The sequence below is a fragment of the Poromitra crassiceps genome (assembly GCF_964638095.1).
Source record: "Poromitra crassiceps genome assembly, chromosome: 14".
Taxonomy (NCBI): domain Eukaryota; kingdom Metazoa; phylum Chordata; class Actinopteri; order Beryciformes; family Melamphaidae; genus Poromitra; species Poromitra crassiceps.
In genome coordinates this window covers 24012846-24037845 of record NC_139633.1, presented here as the reverse complement: position 1 = coordinate 24037845, position 25000 = coordinate 24012846, and the positions used below count along the sequence as shown (strand labels likewise).

General features: G+C 48.8%; 1 protein-coding gene across 2 annotated transcripts in view; it reads right to left on the bottom strand.

Annotated features, from left to right (window-relative positions):
- Positions 1-19038, bottom strand: part of LOC310788748 (C-terminal-binding protein 2-like) — a 60616-nt gene extending 41578 nt beyond the window's left edge. For both annotated transcript variants that reach the window (XM_083650308.1, XM_083650307.1), the window contains exon 1: positions 18975-19038. In XM_083650308.1, the coding sequence (XP_083506434.1) occupies positions 18975-19032 (58 nt within the window). In that variant the 5' untranslated portion in view covers positions 19033-19038. The remainder of the gene's footprint in view (positions 1-18974) is intronic.
- Between the last annotated feature and the right edge of the window lie 5962 nt (positions 19039-25000).

The window sequence follows — 25000 nt, the reverse complement described above, 5'->3', positions numbered from 1 at the left end:
TATGCTAGTACACACACACACACACACACACACGCGCGCGCACACACGCACGCGCACACACACACACACACACACACGCACACACACACACACGCGCACACACACACACACACACACACACACACGCACACACACACGCACGCACGCACGCGCACACACACACACACACACACCCACACACACACACGTACGTTTGTGAACCACAAATATGTTGCATATCAACATGTGACGTTGCAGCCTAGACCTATCGGTCATGTAAATGACGACAATCTGTTGTTATTGAATTAACACGTGGGGACTTTAAGTAAACGGTGTGGTGGTCAGGGGTGGTGGAGCGCACAAACATCTGCCTTAGACACCAGAGAGGGTAGTTTGATTCCCAGCATTTACCAAAGTCTACATCAATGGAATTAGAATGAAAATAAATTATTACCTTTTTTTTTTTTTTTTGCTGGGGACCCCCTGGAACCCCCTCAAGGACACCTGGGGGGGGGTCCCCGGACCACAATTTGAGAACCACCATCATAAACGTAGCCCGAGTTGTTTTATTTGCATTTTCAACATGAACATTGTAAAACGCTGCAACATTTTCAAATGGACTTAAAACGCTCCTGTGTTTGGAAGACTTGTTGAAATGCTGATATAATGCAAATAAATTTGGGTTCAGATACGCCGAGATTCAACGTCTCCGTGTTTTGCAGAAATGGCTCGAGTGTTCAAGGTCATGTGATTCTCTCAGAGGAGAAAGAAAAGACACAGCAGCGCTGCTGTATCTCCAAGCTCTCAGGCGACAAACGCAATAAACACAAGAAGCCTTCCACTGTCAATCCAGATTAAGGCCAAACTTTGACCCCCCGACAAAGTCTGGACGCCATATTGACAGCTAGGCCTCATCTCCATGGTGAGTCCAGCCTTGACTGACAGCTGACGACGCCCCCTTGGCCCTGCCCCCTCCCCCACCCTGCTGCTGCAACCAGGAATCAGCATCAACGACAAGACCACAGCACACTCTCTCTCTGCTGTTCATCTCTCCATGTAACACAACCGACCTGAAGCTCTTGAATACACAAGCATCTGCCATCTCCAGAACTACCATGTCACCACCTCCTCGCCCGTCGTCATCGTCACACCAGGCTTGAGCAGGAGCACAGAGCGAGCGGGGCTAGTGGGTCACGCAGAACACACTGACCTGGGCTGGCATCAGCTCGCCTGGCCACAGTCCAGGGATGGCAGCCAACGCACTCCACGGCAGGGTGGAACTGAAGGAGCGGGGAGTCACCACACTACCATATATGGTGATTATGTAGGTGTGGGGGGGTGGGGGGTGGGGGTGGTGAATCCTAGCCGACCATATATGGGCGCGCTTTAGCCGGAGGGTGTTACAGGACGAATCCACGTGGTGTCATACAGTATATATATTGAAAGGACACCACGGCTATTAACGCGCCGCGGCGGCGGCGGCTATCTGTCTGCTTGTGGGTGTAACTAATGAATTGTCTGAGGTTGTTAGCGTATCAGGAGGTATCATATGCTCCTCGACTAATTGGATTTTGAGGAATGTGTGATATCATTATGTGTTATTGCTGCCGTGGCAATGTCATTTCTCTACCTGACCCAAACAAAACAAAAAAATCAACATGAAAATTTGCCCGGGAGGTGGAATAATTGGTTGGATCTAAAATGTAAATATCTATATAATATCCCCCCTTTGAAAAGCGGTGACTAAAAACCTCGTAATTATTTCCTCCTCCCACTCGAAAGGAGGTGAATAAATACGTAATAATTAATACTTTCTTCTAGATGCGTTCGCTCAGCCAACCGTTTCGTAGGAAGCAGGGGGAAAAAATGTAACATGTAAATTCTGCGGCGATGTCTGCCAGTGGGCCAACCTTTTAACCAGTAGAAAATCTGTCCCTGATTAGCAGCCAAACCCCGGTTGCCTAGCAACATACAATTAAGGAATATGCTTTCAGAGTGGCTTTGCAGCGCCGGCCATTAACAGATGAAATTACCAAAGCAACAAATGTCAGCTGCATGCAAATGAGGTCTCATTCTGCTGACTCTGTGTGTGTGTGTGTGTGTGTGTGTGTGTGTGTGTGTGTGTGTGTGTGTGTGTGTGTGTGTGTATTTACGTGTGTGTGTGTGTGTGTGTGTGTGTGTGTGTGTGTCTGTGTATTTATGTGTGTGTGTGTGTGTGTGTATTTACGTGTGTGTGTGTGTGTGTGTATTTACGTGTGTGTGTGTGTGTTTACGTGTGTGTGTGTGTGTGTGTGTGTGTGTGTGTGTGTGTGTGTGTGTGTGTGTGTGTGTGTGATCCAACGGTGCAAATGTGCACGTACTGTACTGTATGTGTGTATGTGGCGGACTCGAAGAAAGCCCTTCCAAAGCACATGTCCATCTGTGCTAATGGCAGCAGGCTGTTTTGACAGCCGAGCGGTGGGGGATCCGTTAATATCCGCTCTCGTGGGCCTAAATATCACAAAACCACCTCCGTTAAGTCATTTGTTCCCATGTCTACCTCGGCCCCCGTTAAAAGTCCAATGCAACCTATATAACATTGGCTATAGCGTTCGGCGGCTCACACCAGAGCCAGGCGGCCGGGTCTGCAGAGAACGAGAGAATGGGGTGGATTAGCGCAGCAGCACGGGGGAAAGAGGAGGATCTAAAGGATTAAAGGGTCCATCTCTCTACTCATTACACCCGGCTCGGAGAGAAGGACACAATCACACGTCGGCCATCAGCGATGTAATTCCATTTCATCTGTCCAGTGATGCCGCTAGTCACACTCGAGTGGGCTGCTGCAGATGAACAAATCAGCGCCTGTATTGGCCTGAGATGTCTGAGATACACTTCAATCAGGGCCATGGGTTTAAGGAAAAAAATAATCATTTTATTTTAGCGACATTCATGCCGAATTAAATGCTTAAATCTATAATTGTGAGTCTCAAAATGATCACGATTCAGTGGCTCGACACAAAATGGATGCAAAGTTTCAAAGGGGTTAGGGGTCGACTCAGTGTTTATGGATTATGATAACGTCAATAGAACACATTTCAATTTGAGATTAAGAATAAAAACGTGAGTATCATTTGCCAGAAGAATCTAAATTCAATGCATTTTCGGAAAACTGGAAGTAGAAATAAACCCAACGAAAATGGCTTTCATTTAAAAACGTCAAATTCCATTCTCTTTTAATTTCACCGCATTTAACCGCTCGCTCGGTTCACATTGAGAGTGGGCCGCCTGTGGGGGGAATGTGTGCAGGAGGAACTCGAAGGAGCTAATTGCTATTCTATGCAGGTCAGTGGTGCACCTTGACAGCAGCAGCACAGCAGGGCTGGAGGAGAGGAGAGGAGAGGCTGAGGCTGTGCGGCGCGATGCGCTCCGAAGCCTCTCCAGGCTACTCCGATGTGCCCTTATTACCATAACGCAATAAGACATCGCATGTTTACAACAACAGGGGCTCCGGGCCCCGGAGGTGAGATGGGGCGTAGCGGAGCAGAGCGGGGTCTCCGCGGCGTAACAGCTGCAGACGCAAACGATACCATCGCCGTGTAGCTGCTACAGAAGACTAATGCTGCAATCACCGTTATGCAACTCGGACAATGTTGTGGTCGTGTCGGATAATGTGTTTTAAACAAGTAGCCTGTGTGTGTGCGCTTGCTGTTGTTTCAATTTACTTACTGTATCGAGGGCACCACACGCGCTGGAAAAGAGCTAAATGTGGATACACACACACACACACACACACACACACACACACACACACACACACACACACACACACACACACCAAAGAGGCACAGGCACAGGCACACACACACACACACACACACACATGCTGTACAGACATGACACACATGCACACCTTGTTTTTAGACCAGGGGTTTTTCAAAGTCTGAGACTGTGGGCCTCCCCCCAGACAAAGCTTGGAATAAGGATCCCCCCTCGCTCAATTCCTGGATGCCTATTGGATCACGATGATTATGTTATTTGTTCCCATATAGACACTCAACAATTGAGCCACGACAGCCTGATATTGCTGTTTGACATACTTCAGACTACACCGAATACATCAATTGTGTCTGATGGTATTTATTATTTTCTGAGTCTGGGGAAAAAAAATTGTCAAATTCCCTCAAACTATCTCTTTAATCAAATCACACACATTTAGGCTATTCTATGTGATCTCCTTTTGATAACAAATGAAAACTAATGTAATTAGTTAGTAATTAGTTCCATTCACCGAGCCTTCCCTGAAACCTCTTGGAGCCCCCCTGGGGAGGCCCACCTCACACCTTGAAAACCTCTGTTCTGGACAGTGGACACCAACTGCTCCCGCGATCGGACTTTTCACCCACAAGAGTAAGTAGATTTAATGCAAACTGTTCACGTCTGCGTACACGAATAAAGCTGTCAGACTGCCTGTAACTCAAAGACGGTGCACTCACTGTTGTTCAAACCAAAAAGGTTTCACGAATGGATAGTGACAGCTGTTCCACCCAAAATCCTCTAAATTGCGCCTCATCAACGCCATTCCGTGTTTAATGAATAGTGTGCTGCGTCATTCTGACATAAGACTGCAGGAGATTACCCAAATAGAAAAACAGCATCTCTGACAAGTCAGAGATAAGCAAGCAAGGAAAGCAGCGATAGAAGTATCATTTTAGGATCATGGCAAACGCCAAAAGAGAGAAAAAGCAGGGCACAGGATGGATTACCAGAATGTCAAAGTTATCCTTTTAGGGCATTAAATCATAATCCTAACAATATTTTTTGGGGAAAAGAGATAGACGAGTAACAGCATTTGATTTGGCTCCACTCCACTGACCTACATAATAACAACAAAAGAGATATCTTGTATTTACTGTTGATGCAGTAAAAACAAATATAGCACAGCAAACAAATTGATGGTGCTGCGCCAAAAGAGAAAAGATAACACGCGTCTTGAACAACGTTCCATTCAGAGCGTGTATATGGCTCTTCTTCTTCACGTCTTTGTTTGAGCAGCGTGCAACACAGAGCAGTAACCACACTCGGCTAAATAGATGGCGCACACACAAAGCTCTTCACTGAGTAATGGCTGCACAAAACACAATACAGGGCAGTCCACTTATTTGACACGAATGGTATTCATATAGCGACCACACATCACAAGGACGGATGAAAAATAGATTCGCAATACTTTCCCCCCCACAAAAAAAAATCATCTAAATGCTCCAGCTGCTCATATGATGGCCAACTTTAAAATAACATGTTATTAATCTTGCCTGTGCAGCAACATTGCTTTGTGGAAAGTAGCGTGAGCAATGGAAAATAGTGTCCAACACAATTCATATAAAAAGATGAGCTGCAGCACCGAGCTATTATATAATATTTCCTTATCTGTCAGCAGCCAACAGCCAGAGAGAGCAAGAGCAAACTAGATGGACCAAGCAGACAAAAAGCAGAGGATAAGGAATAGGGATGTCAACGGTTAACCGTTAACACTTTCAGTGCCACGGCCCTTGGGCAAAAGGTTGCTTGCTGTGCCACATAGGCCGCAATGCATTTTAAAACAGTCATATAATTTTTTTAATAATTACTATGTAAACACTGAACACGCACAAATAACGATGAGACTCTCTTCTATCACCTGCAAAAAAAAGTTTATTGATCCCATTTTCCGTTCTTTAGTTATGAGCCGGAGAAGATAGCCTGATTGAACGAAAAACATACCTTTTTTTCTACGAGCTGAGATAATGAGCCTTTTGTGAAATTAAACATTTCAAGCACATCTCTGACTCTGAAGCGAATTTTCTGATGTCTGGGTCTGTCTGGGTGAAGTGTATGCTGCTCTGCTGCTCTCCGTGCTCCCCGTGCTCCCCCCCCCCCCCCCCCCCTCAACTGCACACGCCTCCTGGGTGTGTCTTATGTGTCTGGTGGCTCTCAGTCTCTGCTGAGTTTGCTGCGCACACACAGTGAATGGTGCGCGACATTCAGCTTTTTGGTTCCGCGTGTGTTTGTCACGGGCTGGCATGCTTCCAGTTCGGAATAATAATGCTGATTATGTGAATGTGCTGTTGCAGCGTACATGGAAGTGCTCAGTTGTGACAGCGGATGCTGCTGCTGGGGGCACAGCTGGCGTTGTGCTCGTTTATGGAGGCACGTCGATGCATACGGACGGATGCGATGCGATTTCCTCATTTTGCCCAGTGACTATTTCTGTGTGTTTGGCTCCTTTTTCTCTGATCAGGAGAGTGCTGTCGCCACCTAATGGGTTTGTAAAATAGGTTATCGACCTCCAATAGCTACAATATTGTTAGAGGCGACGTAAGAAGCTTAGATCGACCCCCCCCCGTCAAAAAAACAATTTGGAGTTATGACGCCATTTGGCGTCGCTGGCACTGTACGGTAAATTTCTAATGACGCCATATGGCGTCGCTGGCACTGAACGTGTTAATCGATTAACCGTCGCTAACGTCGTTGTTCGGTTATTGCTGTCGGTCTATCAGTTAATATTAAAAAAAAAAAAAAAATTTTTTTTTTTTTTTTTTTTGGTCTATTTACTCAATGAGCTCATGCCCAAACAAGGCGTGTCTATTTAGATGCTGAAATGTTAATGCTTTTTGTGTTACAAATTCTAACACAAAAAGAATTTGTGTTGAAATGTTGATGCTTTTTGTTAATGCTTGTTAATGCTTTTTGTGTTAGAAATTCTAACACAAAAAGCATTAACATTTCAGCATCTAAATAGACACGCCTTGTTTGGGCATGAGTTCATTGAGTAAATAGACAAAAAAAAAAAAAAAAAAAATTATATTAAAAAATTATGAATTAACCGATAGGTTAATCGATTATTAGCGTCGGTTAATCGAAAGTGAAATTAACCGAAAATTGACATCCCTAATAAGGAACAAAGGGGGAACGAAGAAGGATTTACTTGTATCTGGAGAAGCCATACTGGACACGATGACGGGTGGACCAGTGCGTCGACTGAGCTTCTGGTTAGCGGCCAGCAGCGACCCCTGGCCTTGATGGGGGGCCCCTACGGGGACCAGGGAAATGTCTGCTCCGGGTCCTCCAGCCTTACGCATCAGCTGAGGACTGGGGTGAGGACTGTGCATGGGCGACAGCAAGTTCCTGTCCCTCTTCATCAGCTCCATGGGAACTGTGTAATTGGTGGAGTATGCTTTCGGCACCTGTTGTGGCGGCTGTGGTAAAGGCATGGGCATGGGCACGGGCATCTGCTGTGGCATGATGCCTGGCATAGGGTGCATAGATCCCGGCATGCCGGGCATCGCCCCGGTCATCTGCTGCGGCATCATCTGCATACCCTGCATGGACATCCCTGGCATGGTCCCCCCGCCGGGGTGCTGGGAAAAGGCAGACGTGGGTCGTGACTGAACAGGCATCATGGCTCCACCGTAGGGCCCCGGGGTACAAGGCGGTTGACCGGGGTATCCTACAGAGGCTTCCAGGAGGTGCTGCGAGGGGGCGCTGCTGGGCCTCCGACCCATCACCTCTCCCATCCTGGGGGAGATGGTCTGCATGCCGCCGGGGGTCGGTGGAGGAATCAGCTGCGGGTCCAGACCCAAAGCCTGCGGAGGGGGTGGCTGGTATTGTTGCGGCTGGTGCTGGTAGATGTCTGAGCGGTGGCTAAAGCTATTCGAACGGCCCCGCATGAGTGTCTGTGGCTGGGAGGGGAGCGGTGGAGCGTCGAGAGGCCGCTTGCACCTGAGGGCCAAGCGGGACAACATGCGAGCCTGGCCGAGGTTGGGGGCCACCGTGCGGACATCGTTCTCCTCCATGACGGCCAGCATGCTCTTGGAGTCGAAGCCCTGTTGGAGAAGCGAGGAGATGGTGCTCTCTGACAGACCGTCGTTTCGCAGCAGAGCCAGGAACTCCGGGTCCGCCGTCCTTTTGGGGTCCACAGGGCAGACAGGTGTCTGAGGGACAGTAGCGGGGGGAGGAGCGGGGAGTGGAGAGGCTGGGGGAAGAGGGGGAGCCTGGGTTGGAACCACCTGGACAGGGACAGGGGCGGGGGCGGGGCTCGGGACAGCCACTGCGGTCTGAACCGGAGCGGAGGGTGGTGGAGGAAGTGGAGACGCCATGCCAAGGTTGGGGTCATAGACCATGGTGGGTGGAGGCGGCAGGGACTGTTGATGCTGTTGCAGCTGCTGGTGCAATTGCTGTTGCAACTGTTGCTGCTGGTGTTGCTGTTGCTGCATTTGCTGCTGTTGAATTTGCTGCTGTTGCAATTGTTGCTGCTGAACCTGCTGTTGCTGTTGCAATTGTTGCTGCTGAATCTGTTGCTGCTGTTGTAATTGCTGCTGTTGGTGGTAAGGTGTCTCCTGCCTCAGAAGAACGCCCTGACTGCCCGGGTCCACCACCAGACAGGTGGCAGCCTGCTGCTGTGGATCCACTGGACGGCCATTGAGATCGCTGTAGACCGCTTGACCATTCAAAGGTGGAGGCTCGCTAGCGTACTGAGGAGGCGCGTGCTGCTCCATGCCAAAGTGGGCGGGAGAAGGTGCTCGGCTGGGGATGCGTTGTTGTTGGCTACCTGGCATCATCTTGGGAGCGGTGGCAACAGCAGCTACGGCCCCGTTCTCTCTGTAAGCCCGGTTCATCTCGTGAGCGGTCGGAGGAGGGGGAGGGAGAGGGGACGAAGGGGCTTGAGGTCCCACTCTCCCTCCCTGATGACCCTGATCCCACGCGATGCCCAGAGAGCCGGAGCTCATCCCCAGATGGGAGCCTGACCTGCTGAGCGGCGGAGGGTGAGGCAGCGGCGGCGGGGGCTGGTGCTCCACTCGGTAAAAGCCCTCTGGCGGGCGTGGGGTCATGGCCGCCGGCTCGTGGGGATAATAGTCCTGATGCGGGACGGATGCCCGGTGAGCCGCGGGCGCGCGCTCGTAGTGGTTGAGCTCCGGCACGGAGCCCTTCCTCAGGGCCCGCGGGTCGTGTCGCTCGGCGTAACCCTGTCCGTACAGAGAGGAGTCCTGGTAGGAGGAGGCCGGGTCAGGGGGACGCACGCCCGGCTCGTACCACCCTCCTCCCCCCTCCGCGTAGGACAGGGAGTTCCGCCGGCTCCCGGCTCGCGCCTGCTGCTCGGAGACGCTCTCCGCCCTGCTGTCCCACTGACCCTCGTTCCCACCCAACGTGTCATAGCTGTGGGAGCGACCGAGACCGAACTGCTTACCGGTGACGAGCATTGGCGAAAAGAGAGAGAGGAAAAAACGTAGACGGCGTTTACGGCGCGAGAAAGCGGAGCTTTGGTGGCGGCGTTTCCACAGGTGTTCTCCTTCAAGTCTTCAGATACAGTACACCTCAAAAATGGAATGGAAGGAGGAAGGAGGAGGAGAAAAAGGAGGAGGCAGGGCGTATCGTTTCACCTGATATCAGGGTGTAATATTTTCTGGGCTGTCCTGAGGTCCGTGCTATCAGGTGACTCCCCCCCCCGCCCCCTCGGCTGGCGATCCTTGAATAATTAATCTCTGGTCACACCGGCTTGGTTGTGCGCGAGGAAAGAGGACACCACACAAACACACCACAGCGAAGCACACGCACACACGACCACGGCAAAGGTAGGAAGGCACGGGGACAGGTTGGGTTGGAGGTTCGGGGTGGGCAGGGGCTTGTACTAATCCAGTCGGGTTTATCTCTCCCTTCTCTGGGACATTTTTACTCGCTCTGCCGATTGCTATGAGGGATTACGTCTAAAATAAAGCCTGTTTAATTCCACTGCCCCACTCTCTGTGATGTCACGTGAACCAGAAAACAGTATATCGTCCACAACGACGATGATGATGAGGATGATGATGCCAATGATTAAGAGCACACCCATCCCATCCTGAGCATGTGCTTACCTGAGGCTGAGTACGGTGTTCTCAGTTGGGCTTCAGCGCTCGGTCTCATTTCCCACATTCACAGCAGCGGAGAAGGCCCACGGGGGAAGGGAAGGGAAGGGGAGGCAAAGGCGGACAGGTCCTTTGAATACAAATGAATATAGTTCTCACAGCGGAGATCCCGTGTGCTGTCGGGAAACATCAAATCCACTCTGATTGGACACTAATCCGCCCGGGCCCCCATGCTAGTGGCAGAGCCACGCAACTGCTGCCTTCCACCTTCCTCTGAAATGTCCTTGATGCTTCTGTAACGCTCGCTGTCACTGCCCCCGCTCCCCTCCACTTTAATCACACTTACACCTGCTAATTGATTAAAGCTAACTGTCAGACGTCGGACAGTAGGAGACACGGATCGCACGGAGATTGTAGGATGCATAAGCAAAGAAGCCAAAAAAATAAACAATAAAAAAATACCCCCCCTTCCCCCCCGACACATCGAAAAGTATTGCCATGTCAAGCAGAAAATTGGAAAATATACATTGGCTGCGTCAGCAGAAGTATTAGATCATGGTCTGGCGTGTGCATTTTAAGAGAGAGAGAGGACGTACAGTAAAACACTGAATAAAACTGTGTGATTAAGAACTAGGTCACGGACACGAATCTATGATTTAATGCAGCAATGCTCTAAAAGTTACTGCTTCCACATTTCTTTATTTTGTGTAACCATATCTATTCCCGCTTACCCCCGTCCCCCTCCCCCCCAGATGCTCTGATCCCCTTCCCTCAGAGAGGCTCCATAATCTGGATTTACCCCTTTGGAGAGCAGGGTAAGACCTGGGGGGGTGGGGTGGGGGGGCAACACTTTTTGTGTAACAGCAGTTAATCCTAAACACCTACAACCTTTGCCTTACAAAAAATACACTCTGTGCTTAATGAGCTGAGCCAAAACAGAACCTCATTCCACCCAGGTCAAACATAATGCCACTGTGAAATACAACCCCTTTACTACTATTCTTCCCTCACATTTAGTCAATTCTGTGAAGACTCCTAGAACCAGAGCCACACATGAACTCAGAGTCAGTGTTGGGGGGTAACTCGTTACAAAAAGTAACATATTACATTGTAATATATTACTTTTAGCAGTAACTCAGTAATATAACTTACTACTTATAGGATTTCAGTAATATTATACCAGTTACTTTGTCAAGTAACTCAAGTTACAAATTGAGTTATTTGTTTTATCAAAGCACATATTTAAATAAAGATACAATCATTTCCTAATCAAATTGTGCATTTTTATGCAAATAACCACTATAGATGACAATAACAAAGGAAAAGAATAACATTTAGAATTTTGGACGGTTTACACTGACTTCAAGACGGTTTAAATTATTTGTCTGGATGTTCCAGGGCGGCGATGTCATTCTGCTACTGCTGTTATGTTGGTGAAAGTAAGCAAAAGTAGTGTAATAATAAGTAACGAGTTACTCTGCACAGACAGTAATATTGTAAAGTAACTTACTTATTATTATTATTATTATTACTTATTACTTTTATTATTATAAGTTATTACTAAGTAACTATTAATATGTAGTATATTACATTTTGAAAGTAACTTGCCCAACACTGCTCAAGAGTTATGCTCAATACATGGCTCTGAAGATGTCCCTCCCCATTTTCCTGTCTGGCTTCATTGTGTCCGACACTGTATCCCTGCTTACGAATGCATGAATAACTGATGTACACTGAGGAAGTGTCCACTTCCCTCCAGCCCTAATCTTAGAACAGTCCATATAGCAAGAGGTACAAATAGCTATTTTAGCCCGCGACCAACCTCTCAGTTGTACTGTAGCCATGTTACTGTATAGGGCTTATTATAGTGGGCCTTTGGGACGCCGTGCAGGACTGTCAGCAACTGGCTCTGACATCTTGCTTAATCACAGTTGCGTAATTAGAGTAGGAAGAGATCAGAGAGGGGGTGGAGCATCAGAGCGCCACCTCTGCTGATTGCGTGCGATGACAGGTGAAGAGGGATCGACAGTGGAGACAAAACCAATTGTGCCGATGACTGAGCTCCTTCTTTGTAAGGTCAGAGGAAGTGAAATAGGCTTCGACATAAGGAAATGAAAATGGGAAGGTCATGGAGATAGATCAACGGTCGAGATTAACTGTTGAATAAAAAGCTTCAACAGACGGCGTTTTGTTGTTATATCGTCAATGCAATTTTGTACTAATAGGCTCGGCTGCTGCGTGGCCTCGCCTGCCCTATTGGCGCACGCGCGCGTGTGTGTTGCTCACTAAATGTTATTGCAACAGTGATGTCACAATGAATGTGTGTGTATGTGTGTGCCCCATTATGATATCACTGATGACATTATCTGTGTGTGACATCACTGATCAGTCTTGTCACAATGCCTCCTTGTGTGTGTGTGTGTGTGCGTGTGTGTGTGTGTGTGTGTGTGTGTGTGTGTGACATCACTGATCAGTCTCGTCACAATGCCTCCTTGTGTGTGTGTGTGTGTGTGTGTGTGTGTGTGTGCCCTTATTACATCATTTTGACATCATCACTGATGACATCATCACTGATGACATCACATCATTAGCTAATTAGCCTCATTAAAAAAATCCGGCCCCGTCAGGTCACCCGCACGGGTGCCCTTTACACACCCTGAAGGTTTCAGCCTGATCTCACGTAAAACGGCATAGCTGTGGCCAAACACAGAACTTGAAACAGACAGAGCCCACATACTCAATTTTATATACTGTATAGATAGATAGATTTCGAGTATAGATGTTATGCAATGCATCACCTGCAAGCGTACAATCTCTCCAGTCATTCATTCAGAATTGACCAGACCACGGAAAACATCACTCATTTCTAAACAGGAAATAGACCTGTATGAGGCTTCTCCTCAGTTTAATAGAGACTTTGTGAGACTTGAAAATAGCTTCCCAGTTACTTTGAGGAGAGATTGTCCTGACCTTTCTGCCACCACACACACGCACGCGCACAGACACTCACACACGCGCGCGCACAGACACTCACACGCACGCACGCACACACACACACACACACACACACACACACACACACGCACACACACATGCACACACACACACACACACACACTGGTGTGCACTGTGCACACAACCATGTCGGGAGGGTAACAGCCTGTATATGTGATCTCCCTAACCTCATCCTCTGCTCGCATTACCTGGTTCAAGAGAGATTGCCTCTCAGTGTACCAGATCACACATTCCCATAAGACAGCCTCAAACAGAGAGGCGGGGCCAGGGACAGCCTCAAACAGAGAGGCGGGGCCAGAGACAGCCTCAAACAGAGAGGCGGAGCCAGAGACAGCCTCAAACAGAGAGGTGGGGACCAGAGACAGCCTCAAACAGAGAGGTGGGGACCAGAGACAGCCTCAAACAGAGAGGCGGGGCCAGAGACAGCCTCAAACAGAGAGGCGGGGCCAGAGACAGCCTCAAACAGAGAGGCGGGGCCAGAGACAGCCTCAAACAGAGAGGCGGAGCCAGAGACAGCCTCAAACAGAGAGGTGGGGACCAGAGACAGCCTCAAACAGAGAGGTGGGGACCAGAGACAGCCTCAAACAGAGAGGCGGGGCCATAGACAGCCTCAAACAGAGAGGCGGGGCCAGAGACAGCCTCAAACAGAGAGGCGGGGCCATAGACGGGCCTCAAAAAGAGAGGCGGGGCCAGAGACAGCCTCAAACAGAGAGGCGGGGCCATAGACAGCCTTAAACAGAGAGGCGGGGCCAGAGACAGCCTCAAACAGAGAGGCGGGGCCAGAGACAGCCTCAAACAGAGAGGCGGGGCCATAGACGGGCCTCAAAAAGAGAGGCGGGGCCAGAGACAGCCTCAAACAGAGAGGCGGGGCCATAGACAGCCTCAAACAGAGAGGCGGGGCCAGAGACAGCCTCAAACAGAGAGGCGGGGCCAGAGACAGCCTCAAACAGAGAGGCGGGGCCAGAGACAGCCTCAAACAGAGAGGCGGAGCCAGAGACAGCCTCAGAGAGGTGGGGCCAGAGGCGGGGCCAGAGGCGGGGCCAGAGGTCTGTGCTCTGGGTTTGCAGATCTAATTCCAACACGGAAGTCAATCCCAACGTTCCGTCTGTCTTGAAACTAAACTGTTTGACTTTCAAATTCTAATATTGCTCCATTTGCCACACTTGCCAGACTATGCACACAAAGCCAGATTCACTGTAACGGAGGGATTTAGGAATTAAGCTGGAGGGATTTCAGAACAAATATAATACCGCCCCAGCAGAAGCTTATAAAGACCTTACATCGAGCAAGAATTTACTGGTGAAACATTCAAATGGACGGCAACATATATAGAAACCGGCAATAAACCCGCAGTAACGAAGCAACAACAACGTAGCGCAATATTCCTTCAACCGCTAATGGACTTCTGCAGCAACAACACGCATTTTTATTGTCATTTCTACTACAGAAAACACCGCGCGTTTATCATCATCACAGCCTGGTGTAATATAGCGTTTGCTTTTATAGGATTACACATCACATCATGTGCTCAACAGAGAGAATATTGAAGTGTGCGAGCGCTTTTTAGCGGCAACATGATTGACACAAGTTACACACAATTAGTCCGATCCGTGGCCGATCTGTCAGAGAGGAGGCTAACGTTAGAATAACCCCCCACACACACACACACAGTCACACACACACACACACACACACACACACACACACACACACACACACACACACACACACACACACATCGCCCCTCAGTCTCTGCCTACATCCACATTAATAATGCAGCTAAGCCAGCGAGGTTAGATGTGCGGATCACGTTATGGATAATATTACGTGACCGCGTGTGTGTGTGTGTGTGTGTGTGTGTGACTGTGTGTGTGTGTGTGTGTGTGTGTGTGTGACTGTGTGTGTGTGTGTGTGTGTGTGTGTGTGCATGTTTTAACTGTGGAACATGTGTGTGTGCTTGTCAGTCAGTGTGCTTGTATTTACTGGTGCTGCTGTGTGTTTGATTGGGTTCCATTTGGAATTTTGTTCTCACACTCATCCATCCACCCACTCACACACATGTGCACAGTGCACACACACACACACACACATACACACACATACACACACATATACACACACGCACACACACACACACACACACACACACACACACACGCACACACACACACACACACACACACACGCACACACGCACACGCGGCCTGCATGACCCTGGCTCCCCACTGAGCCTTTTGGCCCCGTTCTGTTCATCTTCCTGACATGCAACAGCGACAGTAGCGGCTCTGGCTCTGGCGGCTTCGTTAGCGTCCATTTTCAATCTCAGACACGCCAACCGCCACTCAAAAGCCAAAAGCTCTGGCTCTGACAATAGACGGCACGCCACGCCGAGAGGAAAGCCGCACTGCAACAGAAATAAAAAAAACAAGCGCGCGCGCGCGGCCGCGTGGTCGGACACGTCACGTAGCCATGGCATGATTTGAATGTTAAACACAACATTGACTTATGCATGAGCTCGGGCCAGGAGGCACTAACTGGAAATGTGACTCCAATAGGATTACTCTTCTCTGAGCCGATCTCCATGGGGACTAAATGGGTTGTAAAATGGAGGTTGATGGCAATGTATGAAGCGAGTACTTATCGAAATGACAATCATATGACAAGAGCTAGTGGAACACTATGAACAAACAACACGCAAAGTTTTGCCCAGCGTCGTAGTAGGGATGTCACGGTACTAGAATTTCTACTTCGATACCGACACCCAGGAAAATATCGATACTCGATATCATTTTCGATACCACGGGAAGGGGGGGGATGGATGATGACACATCAAGAAGCATAAAAATAAAGTTAGATGGACGGACAGACGCACACTTCTCCATAATCTAGACCTGATCAAACTTTGAATTTAGACAGCAGATTAGCCCTGCTCTAGACATCAGAACACCTTTAGCTTGTTGAAGCAACAGATACCCAATGATAGGGAGGAGAAAATCAGTGATTTCTCATTAAAAGAAAACCCCCCTTTTGGCTGGAACCCCCCGTCCCCCGTCCCCCGTCCCCCATTTGAGAACCACTGGTCTATAGAGTATTTGTAATATTTCAACAGTTTAGTGGTTGACATTCAACAATTCAAATGTATTCACTTTGTCTGTAGATGTTTACAGAATTATCCGTGCGACAATTCATGACATGTTCTCAGAATAACTGAGTAGCTCCAGGTGATGAGAATCAGGAGTGTGTGACGGAAGCCACAGAATCTGTTCAACATCTACAGGCCAAAGCCAAACGGTTGAATTGTGGAATGTCGGCTAGTAGGGCTGTTGAAATGTCACAAATACTCTGTAGACTGGAGTCTAGACTGTAGGTGGACTATCCAAATAAAGTGTTACCGCAGAAAATCTCACTTAATTGTAATTAGATTTGTCGAGAAACGCGCCTGCATCTCTTCCAAATTGTAAAAGAAAAGGACGCTTTCATTCAAACGTGTGCACAGAGGCAGACACGAACACATGCAGACGCACGTTTCAGCTTCACGCGACGCGCAATTATGAGAATTTGATTCCCCCTGCCACCCCCACAGCCCCCCCCCAGGACCCCCCCAGCAGCCCCTCCCTCTCCAAACACAACACTTCAACCCCATTTTCTATCTGCTCTGTTCCTCTTCTCCCCCCCCCCCTTTCCTCCAGGCCCCTCCCTGCCTCTCCACACAGCCCATAAAGGGGTGGTGGGTTTTGGCCAGGAGCCTGGAACACACCCAGGGGGCGCCAGATCCAGAGAGCGCTCCGATGACTTCATACCAGAGCTGGATGCCAGAGGCTGGGGAGGGCGGGGGCAGGGGGGGTGGGGGGTTGGATGCATCAGGATCCTGGGTGTATGTTGGATACGACGCCCCCCCCCCCCCCCCCTAGTGGGGGGGATGACATCAGGGCACCCCTCCCGTTCCCCCCACCCCCCTCTCTGTTTAATATGAATCATTTTGTTAGAGTAGCTGCAGAAATCATTTCAAATGTGGCAGTATGATTTATTTACAGTGTAAAATGTTGACACCGTTTTAGTTTGACTGGGCAAATTATTTACAGTGTAAAATGTTAACACCGTTTTAGTTTGACTGGGACACATTATTTACCGCGCCGCTGCTGCCGCCACTTTCCTCCTAGTTCCGCTTCTTCCCAGGAACACACACGATGAACAGACGAATCAACAACAAAACAACAACAACAACAACGTATATATTCAACCAGTGACTGAATCACGAAGGCAAATTCCACTACCCCACCTCGTGGTGCGTTTGCGTCCGAGCGGGCGATTTTACAGCTTGTAAATCAACATCCAGGCACTGGCTGTGTGTCACGGCGACCTGGTTCACGGTGCTCTCACATCGCACTCCCTGCCCTGATCAGTCAGTTAGCTCTGGCTAAACGACGGCGGCAAACGACTTCTGCCGCCGCCCGATGCCAATGCATGCTGGGTACACAGATGGAGCAGACAGAAGGGGAGAGAGAGAGAGAGAGAGAGAGAGAGAGAGAGAGAGAGAGAGAGAGAGAGAGAGAGAGAGAGTGAAAGAGAGAGAGAGAGAGAAGGGAACTGATGCTCGCAACAGATGTTTCCCACACTTCCCTTATTGCGGTTACACACTTTCTGGCCCGTTATCAAACGCACAACAGAAGGGCCAATTGCACGGTGTACCTTTTTGAAAGCTGACGACGTCTAACCCAAACAACGCACTTAAAACTAGGACTACGTGTGCTAATCTGCGCGGGACGACTCGACTACATCAATTACATCTAGTTTACCAAATCCAAACAACCATTATTTGACTGTATAAGCACATCCTCGTGTCTCATTTCGAAACCACAGAAATTACAACTTTGAAAGCCAAGGACAGTGAATCACAGAGCATCAGATGTCTTCCCGGTGGGTAACACAGTCACAGCAGCGCTGCAGTCAAATCGACATTCCAGCGCCGTGACTGCGTTCGGATGGGAGTCAACAGACTACACTCAAAAAAAATAATAACCATTTCCAATTCAATGAGAGGGGGCCACACACCACACGGCTCGAGTTAGCTCCTCATCACAATGAGCACAGACGTAATCAATGCACTCTGCTGTGAAGCCAGTATCGGATTGACACAGTTCTCCTCCGAAGATCCATGGAGATGAGGCCAAAGCCTCTTTCCCCACTCTCGTCACGACCACATCGCAATCACAATTATTCCGTGTAACGTTCTTGTTTTTCGTTACGACTTAACGAGATGAACGTTGATTTCTATTTCACGCCTCGGTCCCACCGCTGCGTTTGGAGACGATAGCGGGTGCGTGCAGCTTCAACATTATGTTGCAGAACGCTCCACGCCTCCTCTGCTTTTAAAACACCCCGTTTTTATACAGTGTCGAACAGATTCAGTGCTGCCTCTGATTCACCACCGTCCTCTGATCTGTTCACTTCCTCAATATGAATCACCCACTCCTTCCCGTTTTTTTAAGAGCAACAGTGGTGACTAACTAACAGATCCAGAGAACAAAACAAAAAAAACGCCATCTTTTGTCATTTTAGGAATGACTTCATTGTTTGTAAGCTGAAGAGATGCAGGACGCTGGCGAAGGGGTGAGGAGGAGGAGGAGAGGGGGGGGGCGGATCAGAACATCTCGTTTTATGATGTTTAGTACACTGGCCTCTTGGTGTAGCCATTCCCCCCTTGTGTTAGAAGAATCGATGTTTCAGAGGCAAAAAGGGGGTTGGTGGTTTGGAGAGGTTTGGAGATGCCACATGTGGCTCTCATTCCCAGGATAGAAGATATGAGCGACTAACGAGACGCCATCGTCACCGCTTCGTTTAGCAATCAGAGAGAGAGAGAGAGAGAGAGAGAGAGAGAGAGAGAGAGAGAGAGAGAGAGAGAGGAACGATATGAGAAAAATGGCAGCTTAGAACAGAAACCCGGTGGTCCCTCTTGTTTCCATGACGCAAGAGCAGAATACTAAAGAGGACATTTGCACTATTGGAATATGAGCAAGTTGCGAATGTGCATTTGAACACACACACACACACACACACACACACACACACACACACACACACACACGCGCACACCCACTAACCACCAATCCCAGGGCTCACCCTCGCAGATCCGGTCCAGCCGCTGGCGCTTCACTTTGTGCTTGTCAGCCAGGGCCATGGTGCTGCAGCTGGAGGTGCCTGTCCTCTCTGTGGAGGTGCCTGTCCTCTCTGTGGAGGTGACTGTCCTCTCTGTGGAGGTGCCTGTCCTCTCTGTGGAGGTGCCTGTCCTCTCCCTGGAGGTGCCTGTCCTCTCTGTGGAGGTGCCTGTCCTCTCTGTGGAGGTGCCTGTCCTCTCTGTGGAGATGCCTGTCCTCTCTGTGGAGGTGCCTGTCCTCTCTGTGGAGATGCCTGTCCTCTCTGTGGAGGTGCCTGTCCTCTCTGTGGAGGTGTCTGTCCTCTCTGTGGAGGTGCCTGTCCTCTCTGTGGAGGTGGCCTGTCCTCTCTGTGGAGGTGGTGCCTGTCCTCTCTGTGGAGGTGCCTGTCCTCTCTGTGGAGGTGCCTGTCCTCTCTGTGGAGATGCCTGTCCTCTCTGTGGAGGTGGCCTGTCCTCTCTGTGGAGGTGCCTGTCCTCTCTGTGGAGGTGCCTGTCCTCTCTGTGGAGATGCCTGTCCTCTCTGTGGAGGTGCCTGTCCTCTCTGTGGAGGTGGCCTGTCCTCTCTGATGCTCTGTGCTCCTCTCTTCACACACTGGATGTTAGCCGTTACCCAGACTGCCCGACAGGGCCCGTGTTGACGTTTCACACCTGAAATATCACAAAACAGAGACACAGGGATACAGATTATTTTCATAGCTGGTGTTGGCAGTAAGGGGTAGTATATAAATCATATTAATTGGTCTATCCATTATTCTCAACCCCTACCCCTCCCGGCTCTGTAAATTCTTGTTTGGAATGCTCATTCAATTCAATGCTCATTTATAACCTGAGAAGGTTTGATCACCCTTGGTCCCACAGCACCTCTTCAAAACTTCTGATTTAAATAAATAACTATAGTCCTGCCTTGCTTAAATCTGGTCCAAAACAGAGACCTTTGGCTTGCAGGTAGACTACTCTCCACTAGAGGGAGCCTCGTCGAGTGTGAATGGAGTGAGAATAGAACACAGCAAAGAACACAATTATACAAACACAGGAGCGAGTAACGGAGGCGTTTGTGTTGCTCGGTGTCTGATGCTCTTCTAACGAGCAAAGTCTTCTCATTGGCTCCTGCTGAAGCTGAGGGAGATGACGAGACACAGGCAGAGCGGACGGAGATAGACAGAGACGGAGCGCACGTGCGCACACACACACACACCAGATGACAACATACACAAATACAGTACACGTGCTGTAGGCACACACCAACACACACACACACACATACACACACACACACACACACACACACACACACACACACACACACACACACCCTAAGGGCAGCAAGTCACACAGAGGAATGTGGGTCAGTTAGTCAGCAGATGGGAGGAGGCTGTATCAGCAGAATAAAAAGACAAGAGAGGGGATGTGGGGGGGAGGAAAGTATGAGGAAGAAACCATCTCACAGGATGTAGTACAGTGCTTCACCACCACCATCACCACCACCACCACCACCCTCCTCCTCCATGTCTCTCTTCCAGCACGTCGGCTAGCATCCCTAACCCCATCACAACCTCTTGTTCATGACTTCCATCTCACCTTGCGGTTCTCCCTCCATCCAATAATCAACAGCAGTTCTGTACTAAGGCCGCCGCCGCCACCAACAACACCCGTATGAGCAGTTGCTTATTCTACAGGAAAGACGGGAATAGAAGGGTGCCATCGTTTCTTCCCAGGTTCGCCCCCCGGGTGGACCCAAGCCAGAATCTGCTCCGGTAGGAGTTGCACTTGAAGAATGGATTGGGATATTTTTGTTAGTGCTGTAACTGCAATTGTAGCTGTTATTTTTTTGTGTGGGTGGGAGGCAAGCTGAGCAATATGATCAAATGATGAATTTAAAATAAAAACGCTGGGTTGCTAAATGTATACGCTGCTGCTGCACACACACCCACCCCGCTCGCCGTTGAACTCGTGTTTGCCTCTGTTCAGAATGACACCGTGTGTATTTCTTGCCACGGCCTCCTTCAGCAGCATCAGCTGTGCTGCAGCAGCTTCCTCCCACTCCTCCGCAAGGCAACGCTTCCTCTCACATGTGTGAGTCAAGAGGAGCGAGAGGAGGAAAGCAGGAAGCAACAGAGAGAGGCTGCGTTCAACGCCGCCTCGCCTATGAATAGACTTATAGGAGATATGCACGGGCATGTCTGCCTCTGGGCTGTGTGGAGCAGGAGAGGAGAGGTCGTGACGAGGAACGCATCGGAGACACTTTGATCTGAAAAACAGCTCTTCATCCTAACTTACACTTCGTCATCATCACCGAGCACTGATTTGATGGTAGCCTAATGCAGGCCGTATTTGTTGCACAGGTGGCTGCATAAAGGATACACATGTTTCTACATCATAATTATACTATATGAGGGCTGGGAATGAGATACACGATAAGATCACATAACTCACAGCTCTATAGAAATAAAAACGCATTATTAATGTGATTTAAGTATTATTAAGCAAGTGGAGACTGCAGTGCCACCAAGTACTGGTACTGCATGGTGTCCACTAAGATACCATCACCTCGGAATGAGATGTTTGGAGCGGGGGAGTCTGGTGCAGCGCACAGGTCGTAGACCTGGTGAGACGAGGGAGGAACCCGGCCGGGTGGCAACCCACAGAGCCTGGTCCCTCTACGTACCAGAGCCCTCCCCCTCCCCCGGTCCCAGCAGAGTAGTTCCGGAGCAGCGGATTGAGTGGCCCTGACCACGTGACCACCTTCGACCCTCCCTATAGGGCTGACCGTGGGTAGCTACTGGGACGTAAGTTGGGGCTTGGCCAGCCCTGGCTGGGTCACCTGGGCGAGGGTGTATGATGTTGCGAGACCCGAAACATCCTATGACCCCAGGGTACATCACTGAGGATACGTCCCAGTTATGGATCCATGCAATGTTTTTTTTCTTTACAGTAGCTTATCTATGATTCAATGGATACGATGAACACACTGAACGTATGAATGATGAAAATTATGTCATTCCCATTGGTCAACTGAAAATCCACTATATTTATTAATAGGATAGGATGACTTTTTGTAGTATTTTGGGTCATCACTGTTGGGAGGAAAAAGGGATGGGGTATACAGGGAGCACCCCCCCCCCCCCCACAAACACACACACACACACACACAGGGCTGAATGCCATGCAATATATATATATATATATATATATATATATATATATATATATATATATATATATATATATATATATATATATATATAGATTATATTAACAGATATTGCGATTGCAATTTCATTTTCACCGAAAATATGTTATTGTTTTTTAATGATGATGTGATTTTTACTGCTGTCTGCAGGCATCTCTGTAGGACCACGATGCTTCATTTAATGCTATGTTGTGACGTATTTGACCTCGGTCAGATTGCAGCTGTTCCTGCGATTTGGATATCGCACTTTGTCCATATTGCGATTTCGATATCGATTCGATTAATCGCGCAGCCGGCCTAATCGGCACTCCACTCCACAGTGCTCCCCTCTCACATCGAGCGCAGAGCATTACAGCCAATCATCTCTGACCTCACAGAGCATTACAGCCAATCATCTCTGACCTCACTACTGGTCTCAACACAAAGGCTGCTGGGAAGGCAAAACCCCCCCTCTGGCTTGAAAACGGCTCGCTCAGCAAATCGCAAACTGAATTCTCGCAGCGAGCCGGCGGAGCTGCGGTATATTATGCGCGCGCCTTCATTTCCATAAATTAAGTCCAGAGAAGACTTGACATGACCCATATGACAAGGAGATCCACTCCAGTTGGCAGGATGAAAAAAGTCGACTCCACTATAGCAGGTTGAGAAGTCAACAACTTTGAGCGGAGGAGCTCTTAGCACAGAGGAGCGGCTGGATAGGAAGTACAGTTATCCTGCAGCCCGGAGCAACTCGCTGCTACCGACCGCTGCTTTACTAAGTGCTGTTATGCAACGCAACAATAAGGCAGACTGACCTGCGAGAAAAATACATGCCCAGATCTGCAGCGAGGAGAAAGAGAGGAAACACACACACACACACACACGAGAAAAACACAACCTTTAGGGCACAAACAACACTGGGAAACGGAAGCGTTGCTGTGTGTAAAATTCAGCTCGAGCCAGGAGGAGCCTGGCCATTCACACCAGAAGAAGCGCTCTGTTTTTGCTCCGCGCCGCGGTCGCATTCACAACTTGAAGCTGGCTTCCTGCCTGGGTGCATCAGAAATAGACCCGACGTGGACGCCATCGCTGCAGGCCCGCGAGACGCCCGCGCCGCCGCCGCCTTCCTGACCGCTCTAATCTGTTGACAACGGGGCCACGATGAAACTGCCTGCGCTTCCAGACGCTTAGCTTCCGTTTTATGTGTGTTTGCGCCATTAGGGACCGTCTAGCTCAATGACCAGAAGGCAGGTGCTCACCTCAACACAAACACACACGCATGCATGCACACACACACACACACACACACACACACACACACACACACACACACACACACACGCACGCACGCACACACGCACACACACACACACAGCTACCTTATGGCTGGACGTAAGCTCTTTTCAGCAGCTACTGAAACAATACAGTTAGATGCAAAAGTGGATGTTGTTCTGTCTAATAAATCCATACCAACCAGGAGTCTGGCATGGGGGGGGGGGGGGGCGGCTGTGCTGCAGACAATACACACTGACAGAAATATTCATTATAACACTAATGCATGACTGGAAATGGAGTTCATATAAGGTTTCATTCAATCCGTTTCATTCGAACGACAAGAAATCCTTCTTCAGCCGATTCCATCCTGGCGAATGTTGCCATTTTGAAATCCAGTCTTGGCACACCACACCACTTGCATGCCATTTGTAACTGGGTTTAATATAAATACAATGTATTATTATTCTTAAACTATTGAGTCTGGGCCCGCTGCCAGCCTGCTTCTGGTGGATTCCACTGTGGAAAGAGGAGTGGATTTCTTTTACAATTGCTTTTTAATGGCGTCCAGGGAGAAACAGAGTTTGTGTCGTGCCTTTGAGATGCATGTATTTTCATGCACTGCTGGTCTCTCAACCCGTGGGACTGCAACTTGCAGCATGCATCAAGGCCTGAACGGAATCCACAAAGTGATACAATTCTCCAATGCACTGAGTATAGAGAGGCAAATTGAACGTCACTTCCTGCTTCAGCACTGTACCAGAGATTTTCTTCCGCCATTTATTTTCCCATAGACGTTTCGTAAAATGCTTATAAAAAATAGCTTTACTCGGTCAAACCAAACGGTTCAGCTATATTTAGAATCGGGAGAGACCGTAGAACATTTCACTCAGACCAGAACTTTAAAAAAACAACATCGAAAAAATATTTTCTTTAGATCCGCAATTTCCTACGTTTTGGTCCGAGTGAAAAATTATGCGATCTCTCCTGTTTCTAAATATATCTGAACCCTTTGGTTTGAACAAGTAAAACTATTTTTATAAGCATTTTACAAAATGGGTCTATGGGAAAATAAATGGCTGATGAAAATCTCTGGTACAGTGCTGAAGTAGGAAGTGATGTTTCACTTTGGCTCTCTATAAGGTTCTGTTGCCCCATGTGTCACGTATGCCAGTAAAGTGCTCAGTGTGTGTCTTTACACCCAGAAAAACCCTGGGTACATTTTAAAGTCTGCTTCTCATTAAACAGGGGGTGTGGCAATTCCTAGTATTTCTGGTGATTTTGGTTCTTGGAGGTGTGAAGTAAAACAGTAAAGTACACAGTAAAACATAATGATGTTACTATGCCATTTCCCCACAGTCACCAACTATAAAACCGATTTTACTCCAGTTTCTATGTAGACGACACTGGACTTCAGTTCACTGTAGACACCGGGTAATTATGTCAAATTGACGAAAAAGCAAAAGATACCCCTCCGTTAAAGCTGCCTGTGAAGAGCATCACATCCCCCAACATTGAGAGCCCGTGGACTCACCGTGTTTGCCCAGATGA